The 20,221-nt window shown below is 36.4% G+C and overlaps 1 protein-coding gene across 7 annotated transcripts in view; it reads left to right on the top strand.

Moving 5' to 3' along the window:
• The window catches only part of TFDP1 (transcription factor Dp-1), a 37,556-nt gene extending 24,815 nt beyond the window's left edge, over positions 1 to 12,741 (top strand). For 6 of the 7 annotated variants that reach the window (XM_068180229.1, XM_068180226.1, XM_068180224.1 and 3 more), the window contains exons 5-12: positions 2,316 to 2,437; positions 3,833 to 3,998; positions 4,187 to 4,333; positions 6,367 to 6,435; positions 7,732 to 7,883; positions 8,443 to 8,609; positions 9,171 to 9,252; positions 11,406 to 12,741. In XM_068180229.1, coding sequence (XP_068036330.1) covers positions 2,316 to 2,437; positions 3,833 to 3,998; positions 4,187 to 4,333; positions 6,367 to 6,435; positions 7,732 to 7,883; positions 8,443 to 8,609; positions 9,171 to 9,252; positions 11,406 to 11,553 — 1,053 coding nt within the window. In that variant the 3' untranslated portion in view covers positions 11,554 to 12,741. The remainder of the gene's footprint in view (positions 1 to 2,315; positions 2,438 to 3,832; positions 3,999 to 4,186; positions 4,334 to 6,366; positions 6,436 to 7,731; positions 7,884 to 8,442; positions 8,610 to 9,170; positions 9,253 to 11,405) is intronic. The other variant, XM_068180231.1, reaches the window with a different exon arrangement.
• The last annotated feature ends 7,480 nt before the right edge of the window (positions 12,742 to 20,221 follow it).

Genomic DNA, 20,221 nt, shown 5'->3' on the forward strand with positions numbered 1-20,221 from the left:
TTATATTTTGTTAGTCTTGCCATTTAAAATCAGTGTCTCTTTCAGATTCTGCTTTGAAATCTGGCATAGGGAAATGTAAATGAAGTCCATAAACATGTTTTAATGGAGATTTGAGCTGAGTGGAATAAAATTGAAAACATAACTATATTTTAGTGCTTAATTTAAATATTCTTTTGCTGAAATACTTATTTTGAGCTGTGTGTGAGATGTACGAAATTAGATGTTCCAAAGAATCTTAAAATGCAATAGATAATACATAGGTTATAGTAATTCTTTCAGTAATCAAAATTAGAATTCAGTGATTTGAGTAGAATTGGCCTCAGTCTTTTGGAAAACATCTCTAACATGTAAACATCTGAACTAGAGTGTCTTATATTTGGGGTTCTTCTTGATAAGAAAGCAGTAGAGTTTGCATGTAGAGTAGATGTTAATCAGACTACTCTGTCCCACTCTAGAAATGAACCTGTAAATTCGTGCACACTTCATTTCTTCCTTTGTAGAGTTGAGTATTTTGAGACACTCCTGAGTGCAGGAGAGGTTCAGGGTTTGCTGCTGCCAGTTTGTTTTTTCTCCAGCTGTAATTCTCCTCCTCACCCCCCACCCCTGTTCTGGTTTGGCTTTCATCTTATTGCAGGGTGATACAAATTCTAGCAGTACAGTGGTGGGGCTGCTCATGGAATTAGTAAGACAGAGAGCAGGACTCTCTGCAAGCAAGATGTTAAATCATCTCTTGTAGTCTTCTGCCAGTTCTTCCTAGGGAATAGAAACCAACTAACAGCTTTCTTCAGTTCTCCATCTAATCCATTTACTTGAATAGCACACGGGTGGTTTTACACTCTTTGGAGACATTGGGTGAGCCAGACCAGTTGGTATCAGAACTGATAGTGTTTTTTTTCATGGGGATGAAGTGAGCAGGTTCACATGTGTCCTGTGCCAGCATTCCCCACCCTCATGCCATTTCCTACAATTGTAAGTTTTGTTTATCAAAAGCAGTAGAGGAGATTATTTGGCTTTTCATAAGAGATAGAAACATTTCAAGTATGGTACAATGCTCCTGGAAAGGAGTACCTAAGATATTCTAGCTGACAGAAGTGGATATAACAAATTTATATGTTAACTGCTCAGAGAGATGGCATAATATAAAGGTAATATTTGAGAAAAAATACAGCTGTTTGTCTTTCCAGACAGCTGAAATCATGGACATCCTACAGTCACTAGACTACCTTTGGTGTCATCTATGTAACTTTCACACGTGAAATGTTTCATTTTCAGTTTTTGTACTTTACTCTTGTTGAGCTTAACTGTTGGAGATGGCCTGAGGAAGAAAAATTAAGTTTTGCTGCTCAGACAGAATGTAGCTGCACGAAAATATGGCAGGGTTGTGGGTGGTTATGGGTTTAGGTTTGTTTTAGGTTTTTTTTCACTTACCTGATGTCAGGGATGCAACCACTGGGAGGTAAATGTACCCAAGATAAGTAGGCATATCTTTCTAAAAAAGAGTAATCTATATGGTGTCATTTTCCCCCCATAATCCCTGTTTTCTAGACAGTTACATTTTAAATAATTCAGAGATTAAAAAGCATGACCTGCAAAAGTGGGTGTTTAGTTTAGCTGGTTTCAGAGGTAGGAGGGCACAGTTCTGTGTGCTGATGTATGTATTATTACTTACGGTCAAATTACCACATCTTCAGGACAGTTCACATGGAGGCTGGAACTGTGCTTAGCCGAGTATGTGCTCTTAACGTGTTTGCGATGGAATGGGTTTGCCTAATTTGATGTCACTCACTCCAGTGATGAGGAAAGTTCGCCCTTACTCTTTCTCATCTCTAATGTAGTAGTTAGAGGCTGACTCCAGGAGAGAGGGTTCTTGCAAAAGCCCTACATTATCTCTCTGGTTTTACTGATTTTCAGATTTTCCTGTATTCATATTTTAACTGTAATTTACTGCAGCATCCTTATACATAATTTGGTAGGGTAGGGGTTTTTTTCCCTCCTTTTTACCCCCATTTTCCTTGGAGGGAGAGAGTGTGTGTGTGTTTTGATCTTGTCTAAGTTAGTGCTGAGCAGTGTTAAGAAATCCACCGAGCATGAAAACTTGATTTAAGGAGGTTAAAATATAAATGCTCTTATCTTAGGGTGTGCTCTAACTATATTAACTGTAGTCAGAAGTTTTTTATGCTAGTGTGTATAAGTTAGATTCATCTAAGAGAAGTATGTAAAGTACTAGTGTTTGGGTAATGCATCATTTCAATTGTGTCACTTACAAATGTCTTGGAATTCTTACCATTTTCCACATTATTTTATCTTTACTGTAGGTTATCGGTACACCTCAGAGACCTTCAGCGCAAAATACTATCCTGGTAGGAAGTCCACATACACCTAACACACATTTTGCATCACAGAACCAGACTGGAGATTCTTCACCTTGGTCTGCTGGGTGAGCAAAATGAAAGCTAGAAAGGATTAATAAAGTGTTGGAGCTTCTGTTTTAAGTGTTGTGATAGTGTACATACTCCTCAGACTAGCAGTGTGCGAAAGTCTCTTCATTTTCATCAAGAGCACTTCACCACTGAAAGTCTGTTGCTCTAAGATAGGGAGTAGTCACACAGTAATGAGTACCTCTTCATTTCTTGTAAAAGAATGCAGAATATTATCTGTAAGCTCTGGTAGATATTCTGACATTACTAACATTTAGAGAATATAAAAGGACACAGGAATTTGACTTGATTCTATGATTTCTCTTATGCTGGTGTATTTTTAGAAAAATACTGTGTATTTCTGATTGAACAAGGGTATCCCAGAGTGTCATTTGAAATAAGAATGTAGTCCTTTTTGAGAAAAAGTATTAAATAAAAGGAATGCATTCTTTTGGTGTGGTTTTTTCATGCTAGTGTGTTCTAAAGGGCATCTTGTTAAATGTAGTTGCTAAATTTATTATCGGTAGCCTGTTACACATAAATAGATTTCTTCTTTGGAATTATACAGTGAAATGAGATGTAAGAATTGATACTTCCCCTTGCTGAAACTAATTTTGTTGATACTTGTATTTTTCCTCTAGTTACAAGGAAATTTTTATATAAAAACTTTTCAAAGCAGAAAACTTCGTTATACTGCTTATATCTTGTACCTTTGAAGTTCTAATAGCAATTTCATATACTGTATAACTTCAAATTGTGTTATAGTCATAGTATAATGTTTAGTGAGTTCAACCAATACCAGACTTTGTTCAGTCAGTATCAGTATCACATTGCATAGACAATCCTCAATCCATGTGCTACTTAAAAATAAAAATTTTTTAAAAGGACAAAAAGGTTCTCTCCTCTGATTCAGTTTTCATGTTTAAGTATTTATCCCCTTATCTCTTCTTATCTTGAAGTTTTGAAGGTTTTCTTTATTGACTTCTTCAAGTAATATCCCTGTTATTAATTTTTTTTACCTGATACTGGGAAAGTTTCAGGCCATGTTGGATAGAGCTTTGGGCAACCTCACTGAGTTGAAGATAACCTGGCTCAGTGCAGGGGGGTTGGACTAGATGACCTTTAAAGATTGCTTCCAACCCAAACTGTTCAATGATTTTGTGATTCTACTGAAGCTAGAAAAGTTGGCAAAAGTATAAATTTATATTGTGTTTCAGCATCAAGATATTAGAATTGTTTATAAATATTGTAAAATGTAGAGGAAAAAATGTAGGAGAGAAGGTTGGTAAGGAATAAGAAGCAGAAGAAAAGGGAAGGCTTGGGTTTTTTACAGCAGTGTGCCTGTATTTGAAAAAGAGACATCAAATATTCCAAAGTTTAAATCTTCTTAAAATATATATTATACGTATATTTAGGAAGCGGAACAAAAAAGGCGAGAAGAATGGCAAGGGTTTACGTCATTTCTCTATGAAGGTTTGTGAGAAGGTACAAAGAAAAGGAACCACCTCATACAATGAGGTGGCAGACGAGTTGGTTGCAGAATTCACTACCACTGATAATCACATTTCACCAAATGAATCAGTAAGTATATGGGAAGTCAATTACATGTGAACTGAATGGGGGAAGAGAAATTTCTCTTGAGATTCTTCTGTTTTTCCTACTTCTAAATGAAACAGTTCAGATATAACTGAGTTATATTTGCTGTAATATGTTTATTTTCAAATATTTTTGACACAGGTATATTTTTGATTAATGCACTATGTCTACAGCAGGCTTATGACCAGAAGAATATTAGACGACGTGTCTATGATGCCTTAAATGTCCTTATGGCCATGAACATTATCTCTAAGGAGAAAAAGGAAATCAAATGGATTGGTCTACCTACTAACTCGGCTCAGGAATGTCAGAATTTGGAGGTATATCCATTTGGAACTTCACAATGGCTTTGAGTTTGAGCAAATGTTCACAGCTTTAATATGTTCTGATACAATATGTACCTATAATCTTCTGAGATAGCAACCTAGTCCTCTTTGGACTCTTTTTATTTTATCTTTTATATACTGAACACACACTCTTCAACTTCCAGGTTGTTCAAATGTGTCTTTAACTCTTCTGTGTTAAAAATACAGCTTTTATAAGTACATGTGAAGTGGTTCTGAGTGGAAGGTACTAAAAAATTATTATGTATTTCCAAAATTGCAGCAGTGGTACTGAGGAGTTGGGAAGATTTGTTTTCTCCAGGTGCCAAACAGACAGTAGTTCTGTGATGATAGATGTTGCATGTGGGTCAGTACATATAGGCATCTCCATTGCTGCAGGTCTTACCTTTTTGTGACAGTTCTCTTAAGTGAGTATGTCAGACTTTATTATTGCATGTCTTGGGGAGGAAGTGAAATGCTTTATACTGAAAGAGATTCTTAAGTTCTGACAGGATTTTTTTACTGTCCTGAGATTTGCAGAATAATAAAGTTACTGAGGTTTACTGAAGTAAATTCACTTCATCAGAATGGAATGAGATGTATTTATTCTTAATAAGTCTAAATTTCCTTCAGCAGGACAAAAATAATCAATGAGAAGGTGCCAAAGTTAGGGGAAAAATGGAACAAAAATGTTTAAGAACCTTATCTACAAAGGGATAATTCTAATTAATTTCGTTTAATTTTTATTAATTTTATTTTTTAAATTAATTTTTAAATTAATTTTGTGGCAGTGAGTTTCAGGTGCATGAGAAGCATCTTATGAAATACCTTTTGTTTGGTTTTGAACATATTGATATGTTGATATCTGCTGAATATTTTTTTTAATTGGAAGTGATGATGAGCTAGTCATTCCTTATTCACTTTCTCCACCCTGTTCATTGTTTTATAGGGATCTCTCATGTTCTCCCCCATCATTTGTTCTCCTTTCAGTACAGTCCTAATTTATTCATTATTCTCTTGCATAAATTCTCTTCTGTATCACTGATGATCCTGATTGCTCTTTTGTATGCTTGTCTTGAAATAGAACCATCAGACCTACAGAATTCAAGATGTAAAAATTGTGCTTCATAGAGTAATATAGTGATAATTATTGCTTGGTACTCTGTTTCTTGCCTAATAATTCGAATTTTTGGCTGTCACTATACTGTGAGCTGATGGATTTTGCAGATACTGCAATTTTACATCTCTACTGAATGTCATTTTATTTCTAAAGTATGCATGGATTAGATTATTTTCTCACACATACCACACTATATTCACCAGAAATAATTTAGGTGATGTAATGACAAAGTGCTATAAGATACTTTGAGTTTGCTTTATGACAAGCTCTCTTTTTACTATGCCAGGTAACCCAGCATTGCCAGCAGATTCTGTCACCTTGTCACCTTAGTCTGATTGTCTATTGTTAGAGTAAAACTGACAGTCTGTCAGTTTAATCCCATGGGGAATCAGCTGGGGAGCTTCTTCCACTAAGACATCTGTGTATTTCCTAGCTTTTTGTCTCTTAACTTTTGTGTTATTATGTAGTACATCTTAAGTACTGTGAGGCCTTAACCTTGGGCTCCATAGCAGCTTCCTATCTTTAACCATCTTTGATGGATCTTCTCCAGTACCTCCAATATCAATAAACTCTACATCAAATAGATCCTTGTCTATCTTTGCCTTTTTGAGAGAATTCCAATAACCCTTTGAGGCATAAGTTCTGTTTGCAAAGATGTTTTTATCTTCTTCACGGGTTGTTGTGTTTTATTCCCCAGGGTTCTTAGTCTGCTTTTTGTTAGTTTCTGTAGGTAGTACTGATATGTCTTGATAGTTATGTCTCTGAATTATATGTAGAATCTTAATGATTGATTACTATATTTTCTACCTCCAGTGCTCTGGTATTGAAATGATTTTAAAGGGAGAAAATGTTGGCATGAAATGTTACTTAAAATCAACAAACTGACCAGTCCTTTTTTATCTGTCTTAAGGTGGAGAAACAGAGAAGAATTGAAAGAATAAAGCAAAAACAGTCTCAGCTACAAGAACTCATTCTACAGGTACAGTCAAGGTACTCTTGTCTATAGGGCAAGGTAACTTACATCTGTATTCCTCTTGTTTTATCCCAGTCTGAGGGATGGGAAGCTTCTAGGAATTCATTCTAGAGATGAATTTCAGGAGAAGATGTATGCAGCTTTATTTAACAGTGTAGTTTAGCTGGGACCATGCTCTTGACCATTGCTATTGGGGATGCCATCAACCTTCCATCAGTTATGATGAAATTGTTTGGAGTTTCAAGTATGTTTAAACAGGCTTTATGTTGATAGGAGAAGTATTTCATACCATACCCTCTGAACTTTCCAGTTCAGTTCAGGAACTGAACTAGATACAGGCATCTAGAATTTTCTGCTGTGTTAGCATCTGTAGATAAAACTATGTGACTGTAGAAGTTGTCTGTCCTAGTGCTCTGCATTGTGCCTCTCTGGAGACTCGCTGCAACTGGTGTGTAAGTGGCTGGACCACTGTGAAACAGTGGCTGAACTCCTTCCTGCATTTCCCTTACTACACTTGGGGAAGCAATAGTCTATTTCCAAGTCACTGAGCTGCTGGTCCACAGAAATGTATTCCAGGGTAGCTGGAAATGCTGTGGGACAGCTGCCTGATTTTTATCAATCTCTGTGTTGGCTTTGGATTTTGGTCTTAATTCTTGTTTATTTAATTCTTGTTTATTTAATTCTTGTTTATTTAATTTGATTTTGTGACCAGAAAAATATTTTTCTCTGTTCAGTAGCTTACTGTATGATTTATAGCTTGAATTTCTATGTTTTTTAATTATTCAAATGGCTAGGTTTTAAAATAGGAACTTTCCATTGTAAAAAGCAATTTTGGTAAGATGTTAAAGTCACTAATCTTAAATGGGTAATTCAGAAACCTAATGCCAGATACTCAAATCCCGGACATTCACTTTTTTAGCATATAATTCATTTCAGTATTAACATTCAGGTGTATTTTTGGAGTGCAGCAACTAGTAGGGAAGAGTAAATGGAGAGGAAATAGGATGCTATGGGAAAATGTATTTCTCCGAACATTGTTCTCTCTCCATTCTGCCAGGGATCTGCCCAAGTAGCTGTGCTGATGTAGTTAGTAGAATGTACTTTTTTTTTTTCTTAGTAAAGTTTTACTGCATTGCAGTATGATCTGTGACTCTTCTTGCATCTTAACATGCAGAAATATGGTAAACACTCCTTCCTTTTCTGCATTTGCTTGCTTTAACAATTGCTGGAATCCTTAGGAATTTTGTTAACGTAATCCCAAAAGCTTCATTCATGCTTTGATATCACTGTTGCTTTTTCTAGCAAATTGCCTTTAAGAACCTCGTCCAGCGAAACCGTCACGCAGAACAGCAGGCAAACCGACCTCCCCCTTCCAATTCTGTCATCCATTTGCCTTTTATCATTGTGAACACCAGCAAGAAGACAGTGATCGACTGCAGTATTTCAAATGACAAGTAAGCTAACAAAGTTTTCCATTTGGCTTTTGGTAGAGGGTCTGGGTTCATATAAATGTTCATGTAGATTTGTTAAAGATTAAATGCAAACTTAATTGACTTGAGCCTTTTGTATATTGAGAACATGCACTTCAGACAGCTGTTTTATATACTCTTTTAATAAATAGACTGATTCACATTTGATTACTTATTTAAAACTTGCTATCTAGAGATACTAGGCATCGCTCTCTTGACATTTTATGTCATACTTAACCAAGCAGTGTTTTCCTTTGTCTTTAACACCATGAAATGCAGCCAGTGGAATTGAAAATGGATTTCACTTTCAGGACTGCTGTTCTCCACTTTTAGTTCAAAAAGCTGTTTTTTTCATCAGCTAAATAAAAACTGAATGTAAGCAGTCACGAGCAAATACATAAATCTTGAAAAATTCGATTGCTTAATGTGATGTCTCACTAACACACTTAACACTGTGTGTAAAGCTTTTGAAACGCTGCAATTCCTGAAAATTGAAAGGTAGTTAAAATTATTGAAGTTAATTGAGACATTTTTTCCTCTCCAGGTTTGAATATCTATTTAATTTTGACAATACTTTTGAAATTCATGATGATATAGAAGTACTAAAACGAATGGGAATGGCTTGTGGGCTAGAATCTGGAAGCTGTTCAGCAGAGGACCTAAAAATTGCAAGGAGTTTGGTTCCTAAAGCTCTGGAACCATATGTGACAGGTTAGTTACTCCAGAAGGAGTTGATTTTTTTCCTCCTTAATATAGGACTCTAAGAAAAAACATGAAAACACCTTAGATCAGTTAATTTCCACTGGTTTGTGGTAAAGATTTCTGTCAAGTTCTCAAATTTGTCTGCTTTTTAGTGTATCTTAGGGAGCAAATAGTGATTGATAAAGAGTGGACTGTTGCTCTTTGCAAAACATTTTGCATCAAGCCACACGAGTAGATTTCTGCAGTGTGTAATTCTTTTAAAAGATCAGTATTTATGCTTGATTCACTTGCAAAGGCAAAAGGTAGTTAAGTGCAAGCATATGATGAATACTGAAATCATCTGTCTGGCTCACTTCAAAACAAATGTTTTTTTTAAAACATATTTTGAAATTTTATTGTTGCTTGCACTAGCCTTTTTTAAATTATGCTATTTTGGATGTAGTTCATAAATCTGTTTTGTTGTTTGGGCTGCTAGACTCCTTTTCTGGACTTTAAAGGATTAAGCATTTCCACTGAATTAGATGGGTGTATTTGTAAGGATTCCTGAAATGCATGTTGCTTGTTTTACAGAAATGGCTCAGGGATCAATCAGCAGTGTATATGTCACATCTTCATCAGGTTCTGCGTCAAACGGCACAAGATTTTCAGCCAGGTGAGATGAAGTTTTCAATTAGTTTTTAAAATCTGTGGTCATCAAAGAAAATTGGATATTAAATGCTTCATGAAACAAGTTCTGTTTTGATTAAATGTGCTATGGATATGTGTTTTAAATTTATTCTCAGATATCACTTCTGTGGTGGTTCTTAGCAGTGTCATTAAGGAAATTCTTTCCTATATAATGAAAAGGTGTTAGAGTGATATTATTCTTGATTGTCTTGTTTGTTTGTTTGGGTTTTTTTTTTTCTAGTTTAGAGTTTGTGACAAGAAAACAGATACGTTTCTAAAGATAGAGTATTAGAAGGATTACTCCTTGATCGTTAGTGTCTAACTTCAAAAAATATTTTGATCTTTGGGTTTTAAACAGCAATCACAGAAGCTGGTAGTGTGATAAACTATAACTAGTATTCACCTTTGTTACTCACTAGTTTCTTATTACTGCATTAATTAAAAATATGTCCTATGAGCTCCACAAGGTTGTAAAATGAGTCAAATATTCAGCAGTTGGATTCTGTGATCTCTGAGGTATTTTCTAACCTAATTGATTCTATGATCATTGAAATGCTTGACATTCGTAACAAATGCTTGAATTGAGTTCTGCATGTTTTGTGCAAGGGAACTGAAGCTTGAGTGAGAATTCTGCCAAAATATCTTTAGAGATGCTGAACAGTACCTAAAATCACTGTTTTCAGTAAGTTTCCTTCTGTGGTAATGAGCATTGGGTAATGAAAAAGAGCACCATGTGTTTTTTAAGACTTTGAAATTTGAATAGGCCACTGTTAGCCAGGGACCAGTAGAAGAACAGAGGCTGGCTGGGGTTCATTATCTTGGTGAGAGTACAAGAACTTCCACCATTTCCATTTCTTAGGAGTTTGGAAAAGGGCAGTGACAAATTATATTTAATTGTAGGATATATATAAATATTCATGGCAATAGCAATGAACACTCATGGCAATACAAATTGTGCTGCCAAGGCAAATAAAGGCTGTACATTTATTTAACAAGACCCCTAAAGAAAGTTTGCAGAAGTCTGAAGGTGCTGCTGCCAATACTTTCATCCCAGTTTCTTTGCCTTACTTACTAGGAAACTCGGGTTATGAAATCCAGTTGTTTTTATCAAAAAGAGAGGAGAACGGATTTCGGGTTTGTACTTTCAAAGTTTACAAAAGCACAAGAATAATCTCTTTGTTTTCTTCGCTTTTGAAAGTGCTTTTGCAGATAATTATGGCAGACCTGTTGTAGGTCATCTGACTACAGCTAGATAGACATCTTACTATCTTGCTGCTGAATAAGTGTGCAGAACAGCAGAAATGCTTGAAAGTGTCTCACTGGAAATGTTTTTTCTGTAAGCTTATAGGGTGTACCCTGGCAGTTTCATTCTGTGTGATGATAGACCATTAAATTGGCTCCATACAGCAACAACGAGTGCATGACTGAATATGTGCATTAGCTGGATCAGCATTTAAAAAATCACTAGCAAACATATTTTTGAAAGCAATTTTTAAATAATGAATGTCTTTCAAGGCAGATACTTTTGTACTTTTGGTACTTAAAAGGGAGATATTTTTGTAATAAAAAAAATGTCATGAATTTGTGGCCAAGTTTAACAGTTTACCAAACTATTTAGAAAGTCAGCAATTAAATAGATTGGCAAAGTAGCAATTGGCAGGAATTTTCTGACTCTATTAAAACAAAATACTGCACAATGAGAAGAAAACAACACATGACAGTTTGTTATGTACTATCAAGGAGTTTAGGAAAAGCTATTAATTCCTCAGTTTTCCAGGTCTTGGAATCAAGATTAGTGACTCTGAAAGACATGATTCATCTGGAAGTGTTCAGTGCTACACAAAAATACTAAAGAGCTTAGCTTTGTAGCCTTAACACTAAATGTACTTTAGAAGAAACCTGAAAAGCATATTTATAAAGTGCCCGTGAAAAAGTTTAATCTTTATATTAAAAACTAAATGAAGAAACCTAATAAGAACCACTTCAAAATTACTTGAGACTGTTTCAGCTTTTTGGAGACAGCTTGGACATAGACTAAAGACAGTTTATAAAGTGGCAGTGGCAGATTCATTAAAGGAATGGACTAGATATGGGGAAATAATGAAGCAATGCCAACTGGCTTTTTTTCTTTTTTTGCAGTGACTTTTCCAATGGTGGAGATGGGATGTTGGCTACAAGTTCCAATGGATCTCAGTATAGTGGCTCCAGAGTTGAAACACCAGTTTCTTATGTTGGGGATGACGATGATGATGACGATGATTTTAATGAAAATGATGATGACGACTGATGCCCTTTGCTTGTAGACTATTTTTTTGTTAAAATTCAGCAGGCTTCAGGAATAAATTGTTCTAGGGAGAAGTGTCTGAAATTACTTTGCCCCATCCCCCAAGGAGAATGTTGGTAAGCAGTTCTGAGTTTAGAAATTGCACCTCTGATAAGCAAACGAGGATTGTTTTATGTAGGATATTTTTAAATGTGGTGTGGATGTGTGTTTTTGATACCAGTGTGTTAATGCAGAGCCTTTATTTACTCTTGTTTTAGGGGTTTTTGGTTTGTTGGTTGTTTTTTGGGATTTCTTTTTTACTTGAAGGAAAAAGAATTTTGCCCCAAATGTTCTTTCAAAGTTTGCTAAAGAAAATGTAGACACATCATTGAGAAATAAAATACTATCCTTCTGTGGAAAATGAATACACTGAATGGCAATTTATTTGGAGTGTATTTTGATTATGCCACTTTTTGAGGGATAGTGAGCTAATGTTAGTAGTGTTTTTTGTTAATCACGCAGTGTCCAAAGAACCAAACAAGAAAGATACGTCCTACTTTTTTACATGTTAAATTCCAGGAATGTTGTTGTGAACTTATTTTCCCTTAAATTATATCTTAACATTATGATTCCATCAAGTTTATATACTTTTCACTGTATGTTGGGACATATGAATTACAAAGTTTTTGGCAAATGTTTACTGCCAGTTGGTGCAGCTATATAAAATGTCTTGAAGGTTTGGAATGATTTATTGCTTATGGTAAAATTTGCCTGATTTCTTACAGGCAGTCTTTGGAAACTTTTTATTATATAGTTGTTTACATACTTATAAGTCTATCATATAAAGACATGTACTGAAACAAATGTTTGTATTTGTTTCATAAGCATCTTCCTGTAATCTATTATAAAGTTGAAATTAAATATAGAGAATGTTTTAAGTTTTTTAACTCAAAATTTGTCAATCATTTTTAATAGTTCATTTTTATAAAAGGAATTTCAGGGCAGGTGGTAGTCTTTTTAAATTTATTCACAAACAATTAACTGCACAAGTACTGTCAGCTGCCTATTCTAAGACAGTAGTCTTTTTATTGAAACACAAATAAACTTTTCTGTAATATTTTATGAAATATAAAGAGACTATAATTGTTTGACTTGTTTAACCTTGGCACTGTTAGTTTTTATTAATAAAACGCGCATGGGCATTTTTAACAAGCTCTGTGGTTTTTCTAATTCTAGGATTATTTTAGAACATTTCACTTCTCATCACAAGACCTAGAATTAGCTGTTTTGGGATGCTTCATCTGTGCTACAGAGGGCCCAGAGTTTTTACTTTGATTTAGTAATTTGCCCTTAGAGCTTTTGATAACTTACGATGCAAAAGGCAATAACTTACCTGGTATATTCTCTTCTTTCACACCTCCTTATTTTATTCATGTTGCTCCTCAGAATGACAGGTCAATCTTAGTACCCCAATCTAGCCTCTGTTTAAAATCCCATGCCTAATGTCCTAACTTTTCATCCCATATTCCTCAGTCCTAACTTTCTGTCATATATTCTTATGTCCTCAAGACATGTTTTAATGTACTTTCCATATACTTCCTTTTTAAACCATTTTGTCAGATCACATCCTCTGCTCTCCCCTGCAAGAGCGTACTGAGCTGGCTCAGTCACTGCAGGCGACTATCATAGTCAGGATTGGATACTTCCACAAACTCCAGGGAGTCCCTGCAAAGTATTAATAACTGTGCTGACTGTGGTAGGGGCTCCTGGATGCACTTAAACCCTGTGGTAAATGTGAAGTGTGCTACATAGTTGGTTTTTTTTCTTGAAGGGATTACGCATAGACAAATCTGTGTGGGGATATGTGTTGTTAACATAGAACAGCTGATACACACTGAAGGTTTTCAAATTGTATCACACCTTGTAACATGAGTGAAGGAAACAAATTACTTTGGGGGACTGGGGAAGAATCTGGGGTAGAGGAGGCTACTTGGATGTTTTGCTTCTCAGTGGAGAGGCCATTCTCTGCAGTGCTAATGCTAAACACAAGGTTCTTGTTGTGGATGAGACAGTTGATTCAAATTGTCTTCGATGTTAAATGGCAGTTCAGTTTGCAGAGGAACTTTGATTATTTCAGTTTTTCCTTGCGTTCTCTAGTGTATGATCCAAGATCTTCCTGCAAAGAGTGAGTAGAAGGATGTTAGGGAAAGAATCTGACAGTTTTCTTTTGGTTCTTACTGGCGACATAGTCCTCAGATAAGGTCATGCTGGGAGTGAAAATGTGACAAAACATACATTTTTAAGATGTTACTTTTCTCTTTTATTTCTTTTGCTTGGTGATGTATCTGAAATGGAATTTGGTAATTTAAACCTTGGAGTGATTTTGGGAAAATTATTTTTATTATATTTCTGGTTGAACTTGATTATCTTAAAATTTTTCTTTTAAACAATTCTGTGATTCTGTATAGACTTTGTTTTGGGAGTGCTTTCTAGTAAAGGCAGCAATCAATAACGAGAGAAAGTCTATAGACTTTTTTAATAGGTGCTTGATTTGGAGCTGTCACTTGGTTACAGTGTTCAGGTGAAAGAGGAGAAAAAAAGACGAAAGAGAGCAATGGTGAGGGGCCTGGTTGAGATGAGGAAAGGAAATGTGAAGAAGTAGGTGGAGGGAAGAGTAAAGAAAGAACAGATTATAGTGGGCTTTGCAGAGGAACATAGTAAGAGAAGAAGGTGGAAGTTGGAGAAAACAAGAGAAGACTAGTCAAAGACTACAAAAAGGAGTAGTAGTAGAAACTTACTTTAGAAAAAAGAAAGGTAGAGAGTATTTAATAATGTCAGGCATAGCATGAAAGGAACTGGAAAGTGAAAGATAACTTTAAAATGTATGGTTCTAATCTCTGAAAAAAGTGGTTGCACATGTACAGATGGAAAATGAAGATTAAGACCACGAACAGAACGTAACAGGAAATTGTGACAGGAAATGTTCAGGAAATCTGTGGGAGAAAAATACTGTAAGGAGATAAAAACTGGAATTTTGTTTAAGAAAGATAAAATGATGGTAAAGGGAATGAGAGTTGTTACAAGGGCTCAGTTTGGGGTAAAATGTGGCAGGAATGGAATGTACTTTTAATTCCTTTACTTAGCCAGCACTTTTTTGTGATGTGAAGGAAGAGGAAAAGAGGAAGAGTTGCAAAGTGTGTATTTATGCGTCTGAAATGGTCCTGCAGCTAAGTCCTGGGAGCAGTGTGTGTCTTTTGCGCTTTCTGAAGTGTTCCTGAGCTGTGAAAGACTGTCTTTTTTGGCATGTGTAACAAGTTAAGGATTTCTTGAACTGTTTCCCAAAAATCTGCTTTGCTTTTCCCATAGGAATTTTTCTTAACCAAAGAGAAGCAGTTACAACTTCAGAAACTTAGGGGTTTTGGTTTTTTATTTGAACTTTGCTTCAATGAAGAGTGGCAACTGTTGCAGAGAAAAAAAAAAAGTAAATGTAGCTGATAGGGTACTGACCCTTGACAGATGCCCATTTATTTACTTGAATGAAAGGATGAATATTTAATGAAAGGATGTACTGTCACAAATCTCCTCATTCCTTAATCAGTGAATACATAGGTTCTAAAATCTTCATCTGAATGAGAAATCTGAAAATTGGATGCTACTTTAATGTAGGAAGGGCAAAAGTTTAAAAAAAAACCCAAAAAACCAAAACCAGCCAAACATGATGTAACACTACTGGAGTGATCACCAGTACAAAGGACAGCATATACAGCTTTTCCCAGATAAAGAATTATTTACTGTAGGGATTTCCTTCCTCTTGTCTGCTTGTGAGAAGTGTAGTAGGCCATATGTCTTTACGACTACATTGAGTTAACAACTTGTCACCACTTCTCAGCCCTGTCTACTTCCAGAAAGATGAGGCTACTATCACACACACTTTATTGGCAAAGCCTTAATTGTCATTCTTTTACCAGGAAAAGCAAAGATGAGCCAGCACATTGAGAGCAGCCTTTTCATGTTGTTATTTTCTAAATTTAGGATTTAAGTTTTTTCTAAGGTTTCTACTGTCGTTTGGTTTGTCCTTGAACTTCCATGGATTCTGGTGGGTTACCAAAATGTTCAGTGGGCTGGAGCAGCTGCTGTATGAGGAGAGGCTGAGAGAGAGCAACTTGTTCAGCCTGGAGAAGAGGCAGCCTCGGGACACCTAATGGCAGCCTTGCAGTGCTGCAGGAAGGTTATTGCAAAGGTGGAGCCAGTGCACAGGGGTGTGAGGACAGGATGGAGAGACAGCGCACACGAGCTGAAATGGGAGAGTTGCCGGCTGAACATGAGGAACAACTTGGGATGGTCAAGCTGTGGAACAGGCTGCCCAGAGAGCTTGTGCTGACTCAATCCTTAGGGTTTTCAAGACCAGACAGAAGAAAAGCCCTAAGCAATGTAGGGTCTGACCTCACAGCTGAGCATGCTTTGAGCAGAGATTGGATGGGAGACAGCGTGAGATGCCTTCCAGCTCGAGTTACCTTGTGGATCTCATAACAGACAAAGAAAAGAAAAAACATGTTAGAAAATGTCAGTGTTGGAACAGACTAACAAGTGGGTCATCTGGATTGCCAGACTCATCAGAAAATGATTGGAAGCTCAGCTCATCTTCACAAACTGTCAAAAGGTTGAAACTGATGGAAAAGGTGATTAAATGAGCAGGTAGAAGTGAAGACTGTATTCAAGATGAGGTTTCTAAGACTGATGCTAAAAGCAGAATGAGGAAGGGCAACAAGCAGCAATGCATGGGTGTTTCCAACTTCAAGCATTTGGTTACACTGGAAATTCCTGTCTGGCTGATGATGGCTCTCACTAGCACCATCTGCCTCTCACTCAGTTGGGACCTGCTGTCCTCACATTCAGTGACTGTCAGCACTTTGTGAAACAACAGTTGGAGAAAATCATGATGATTATTGATGCACAGCTTAGCTGTGGTAAAGGCAGAATGTTCTGATGTGGAAAAGAATAAAGAAGAGAGGCTGGTGTTAATTGAAAGTCATCTGTGTAATACCATTACAAGTGCTTTTCTTTGTTCTGCTATGACCTTTTGTTAAATGTTTGGATGTTTTCAACATGTTGAAATCCAAACTTAGGCTGAAAATTTTGATTTTCTTTTATCAGGTTGCTGTGTACACATCATGGTACATTACTCTAAACAGTGCAGTTTCATCAGCCCTACCTGCTTTTTAATTTCATTGCATTCTGATTTTAAATGTGTTTTACAATATCTCCAGATTGTATGTTAAGGGGTTATGAACTATTTACTGCTGAATCATTTTTGTGGCATTATCACTGACTGAACAGCTGCAGCCAGTAAGATTGCACTCCTGCTTAACAATTTCTTCAGTAGCCCAGAAGAAAATTTAAAAATACTCTGAAGTAGTGGTGGTTAGAAAAGAAGTAAACAATGAAGAGGAGAGATTAATGTGAATTGCTTGGCAAGCAGGTCATGTCCAAAAATATTGTGGTTAAACTCCACATCTTGTGAAGAATGAATTAAAGGTACACTTACAGAAGGAAAGACTTTGCTGGAAATGTAAAGGATCCTAAAAATGGTCCAGGGTGTCAAGGTAGATTGTAACTCCACATATGTCCTACACTGTTTTGTAAGGACCTAGCTAATCTGAATTTGTATGTGTAGGTAAAACTAATAATGGATTGAAAAATGTTGTTATATTCAGTGAGACCAGCAGTGAGCAGCTGCATGCTTGTTAGCATCATTTCAAAAGGATGTTGGAAAAATCAGGAAAGGCTCAGAAAAAAAGCCCTTCCCCCAAGTATTTGATTCCTAAGGTCAAGATCTATTACTGAGACTTAAGGAAGTCCTATTTTGGCTTGTTTAATAAAAAGAGGGGAAATGCAGAAATTAATGGATTTGCGTTAGGTCACATAAAAGATACCATTTCAACAGGCTCATCAATATCTTGGGGAAAAGTGACAAAAGATTTAAGAACTGGAACTTGAAATCAGTAATTAAAATTATTTACCTAGTTGATGATAGTAATAAACTGCTGGAACATATTTTTATTGGAATGATCACATTCCCACACTGGTAATAGTAGGACTGCATGTAAATATACACACTAGTGAAAGGTGTTATGCTAAGTGTTTCTCCAGAATTCAGTTCTTTCTGAGAGGTGTAGCAGGATCCTAAAAAAGGTATTTTCAGCCCAATTTCTGATCTTAAAATAATGAGAAGTTTGGTGCATCCATTGTTATTGCTCTGGTAAAAAAAAAAAAAAAAAAAAAAAAAAAAAAAAAAGGAAGAAAAGTGAAAAGTCTTCATCCCCACTGAGAAGAGTCTTTCCAATCAAATTGAAGTAAAGGGCACCTTTTCCTTCATGCACATATGTATTTTACTTTAAACAAAATAATCTTTGAGCTTGAGCTTTTGTGCCTGAAAGAAATGAAGCTTGTGAAGGGAGCTTAGGTGCACAGTAGAAAATACTTTCTGCAAGCATTATTGATGTCACTGTTACTTTACATCCAATTCCTGAAAGTAGCACACGGTTAGACAGCTTTATTTGTTGCAGAATCAATTTCTGCTTGACTTTTATTACAGGTAAGAGATTAAAAACAGCTCTGTGAAATGGAGGAATTCTCAAGTGCAATAGCAATGACATCATATGAGACCATTAAGCAAAGACTCAATTATTAATATCTAGTACTTGGCAATTCTGAAAGGTAGAGGAAGCTTTGAACTTGCTGTAGTCTCATAGTCATAGCACCAAGCCCTTTAAGCATCAAGGTGCTTGTATTCCGTGTTTTTCTCCACTGTGTTATTTTAATGACAGACATTAGGACTTTGCACTTCAATAATTTACCACTGCCATGAATATTGATAAGAAGGAGGTGTGGAAAGTGCATCTCAAAGCAACTGCTGTGTTTATGTTCTCTTCACACTAATGTTCAAGAGTTTTATTTAACAACTTTAGCAGATAAGTCTGGAAACTAAAATTTATTTGATATAAAAATTCGTGGTGTTAGTGTGATAGTTTCATGGCCTATTTTGCCTTCTCCATGCCTTTTCTCCTGGGTAACCTTGCTGTTGCACAGCTGGTAGGAAAAAATAGCAGAGTCTGGCACTGAGAGCCACTGTGTGGTCTCAGATACTGCCTTCCTGTCCCCTCCACTGCACCAGAGGCATGGACTAACCATCCATCCCCATCCTAGTTCATCTGCATCTAACTAAACTCAGGAGTTTGCATTTGCTTGCAATTCATTCTTAAATCTGCTGCTTCAGTTTCTCCGTTTTTTTTCCCCGTTTATATTGTTTGGTCTAATCAAATACTGCTGAATATTGCAGCTGAAGTTATGTATAATCTGTGTATATGATGATATCTACATATACCTAGATATACATATGTATATATGTTTTTGAATGCATGTGTATCTCTCTCTCAGGGAATTGGACTCCTGGCAGTGAAAGTGCTCAAAGTACTGATAAATGTGTCTGGTTTCAAATTGGAAAACAAAGCTTTTAAATTAATTCCGTAATACATTTTGTGTTAATGTTAGCTCCTGCTTAGCAATAATTATCGCTGTGTATGCAGCTGTCTGTAACACTTGTCAGTCTCTAACACTAAATTAGCTGTGACTGCACAGTAACTTGCAGCTGCTGCTGTTCACCTGGCACTGGTGGCCGAGGTCCTCTCAGTCTCTGGGTGTAGGTGATGAGGCTGGAGTGCTCTTAGAGAGAGGAAATGTCTCTCTTAATTTCTTCCCTCTAATTGCTGGTGTTTCCTGCTTCTTGGCCTCCCTCCCATGGATTCAGCTGCTTTTTAGCTTGTTTAGCTTTTGCCAGTCATGCTTCTTGTGCCTTGGGCAGGATGCCCTGCCTGTTTTCCTTCCCATGTGCTTATTTTGGTCTGTATCTTGTAACTTCTATCATAAGCATGCTTCCAAAGTGCAGCTGTGCTCACTAGATGACATGCTTGTACACAGTGTTGGGCTGAGCCTGCAGTAATTAGTATTACAAAGTATTTGCATGGTGGGCATTCTGCTCTTTAGGTGTGCTTGCATTTGGGGTTTGGGCAGGCTAATACTAACTACACTTTTCTACTTCAGCTGCACTAGCCACAAACCTTGCTCTTTGTTTTATTTCTGATTTCAATGAAGGAAGGGAGTAATCTCAGATGGCTAGAAGTTCAAGAAACATTTAACTTCAGGATGGCAATCTTTGTACTTAGAGAACCAGATTTGGTGGATCTTTTTTTTGATGTCAGAACGCATCATCATTTGGCCAACACGAGGACACTTCCCTTTCTCTATTTATCCCATCACAGGACTTTCTGTGTAGCTGGTCTAGGCTGTTCTGAAGCTGTAGCTTTGCAGGCACACAATCCATAGGGAATTTGTTTAGCATATTCCTGTGCTGTGGTTGTAGAGCTGACTGGAATGTGAGCTTGTGCCACTGCATTGCCCAGCTCAGTGCAAGCTGTAGATACTAAAAACAGTCAAGCAGAGAGTCTGCCCTTGTTAGAGCATCAAGGGAAGAGTTCTTGATTTTCTTGGAAATATTTAAATGTTTGTAGACAACATTTAACCAATCTTGAATATGAGTTACTGTTTTGTTATGAAAAGTATTTTATTGTTTTCCATGTTATTTTGGAAAGACGCACAGGGGGAGACCTGTGTTCCAAAAAGGATATAAAATTGA

The sequence above is a fragment of the Anomalospiza imberbis genome, chromosome 2, assembly GCF_031753505.1.
Source record: "Anomalospiza imberbis isolate Cuckoo-Finch-1a 21T00152 chromosome 2, ASM3175350v1, whole genome shotgun sequence".
Taxonomy (NCBI): domain Eukaryota; kingdom Metazoa; phylum Chordata; class Aves; order Passeriformes; family Viduidae; genus Anomalospiza; species Anomalospiza imberbis.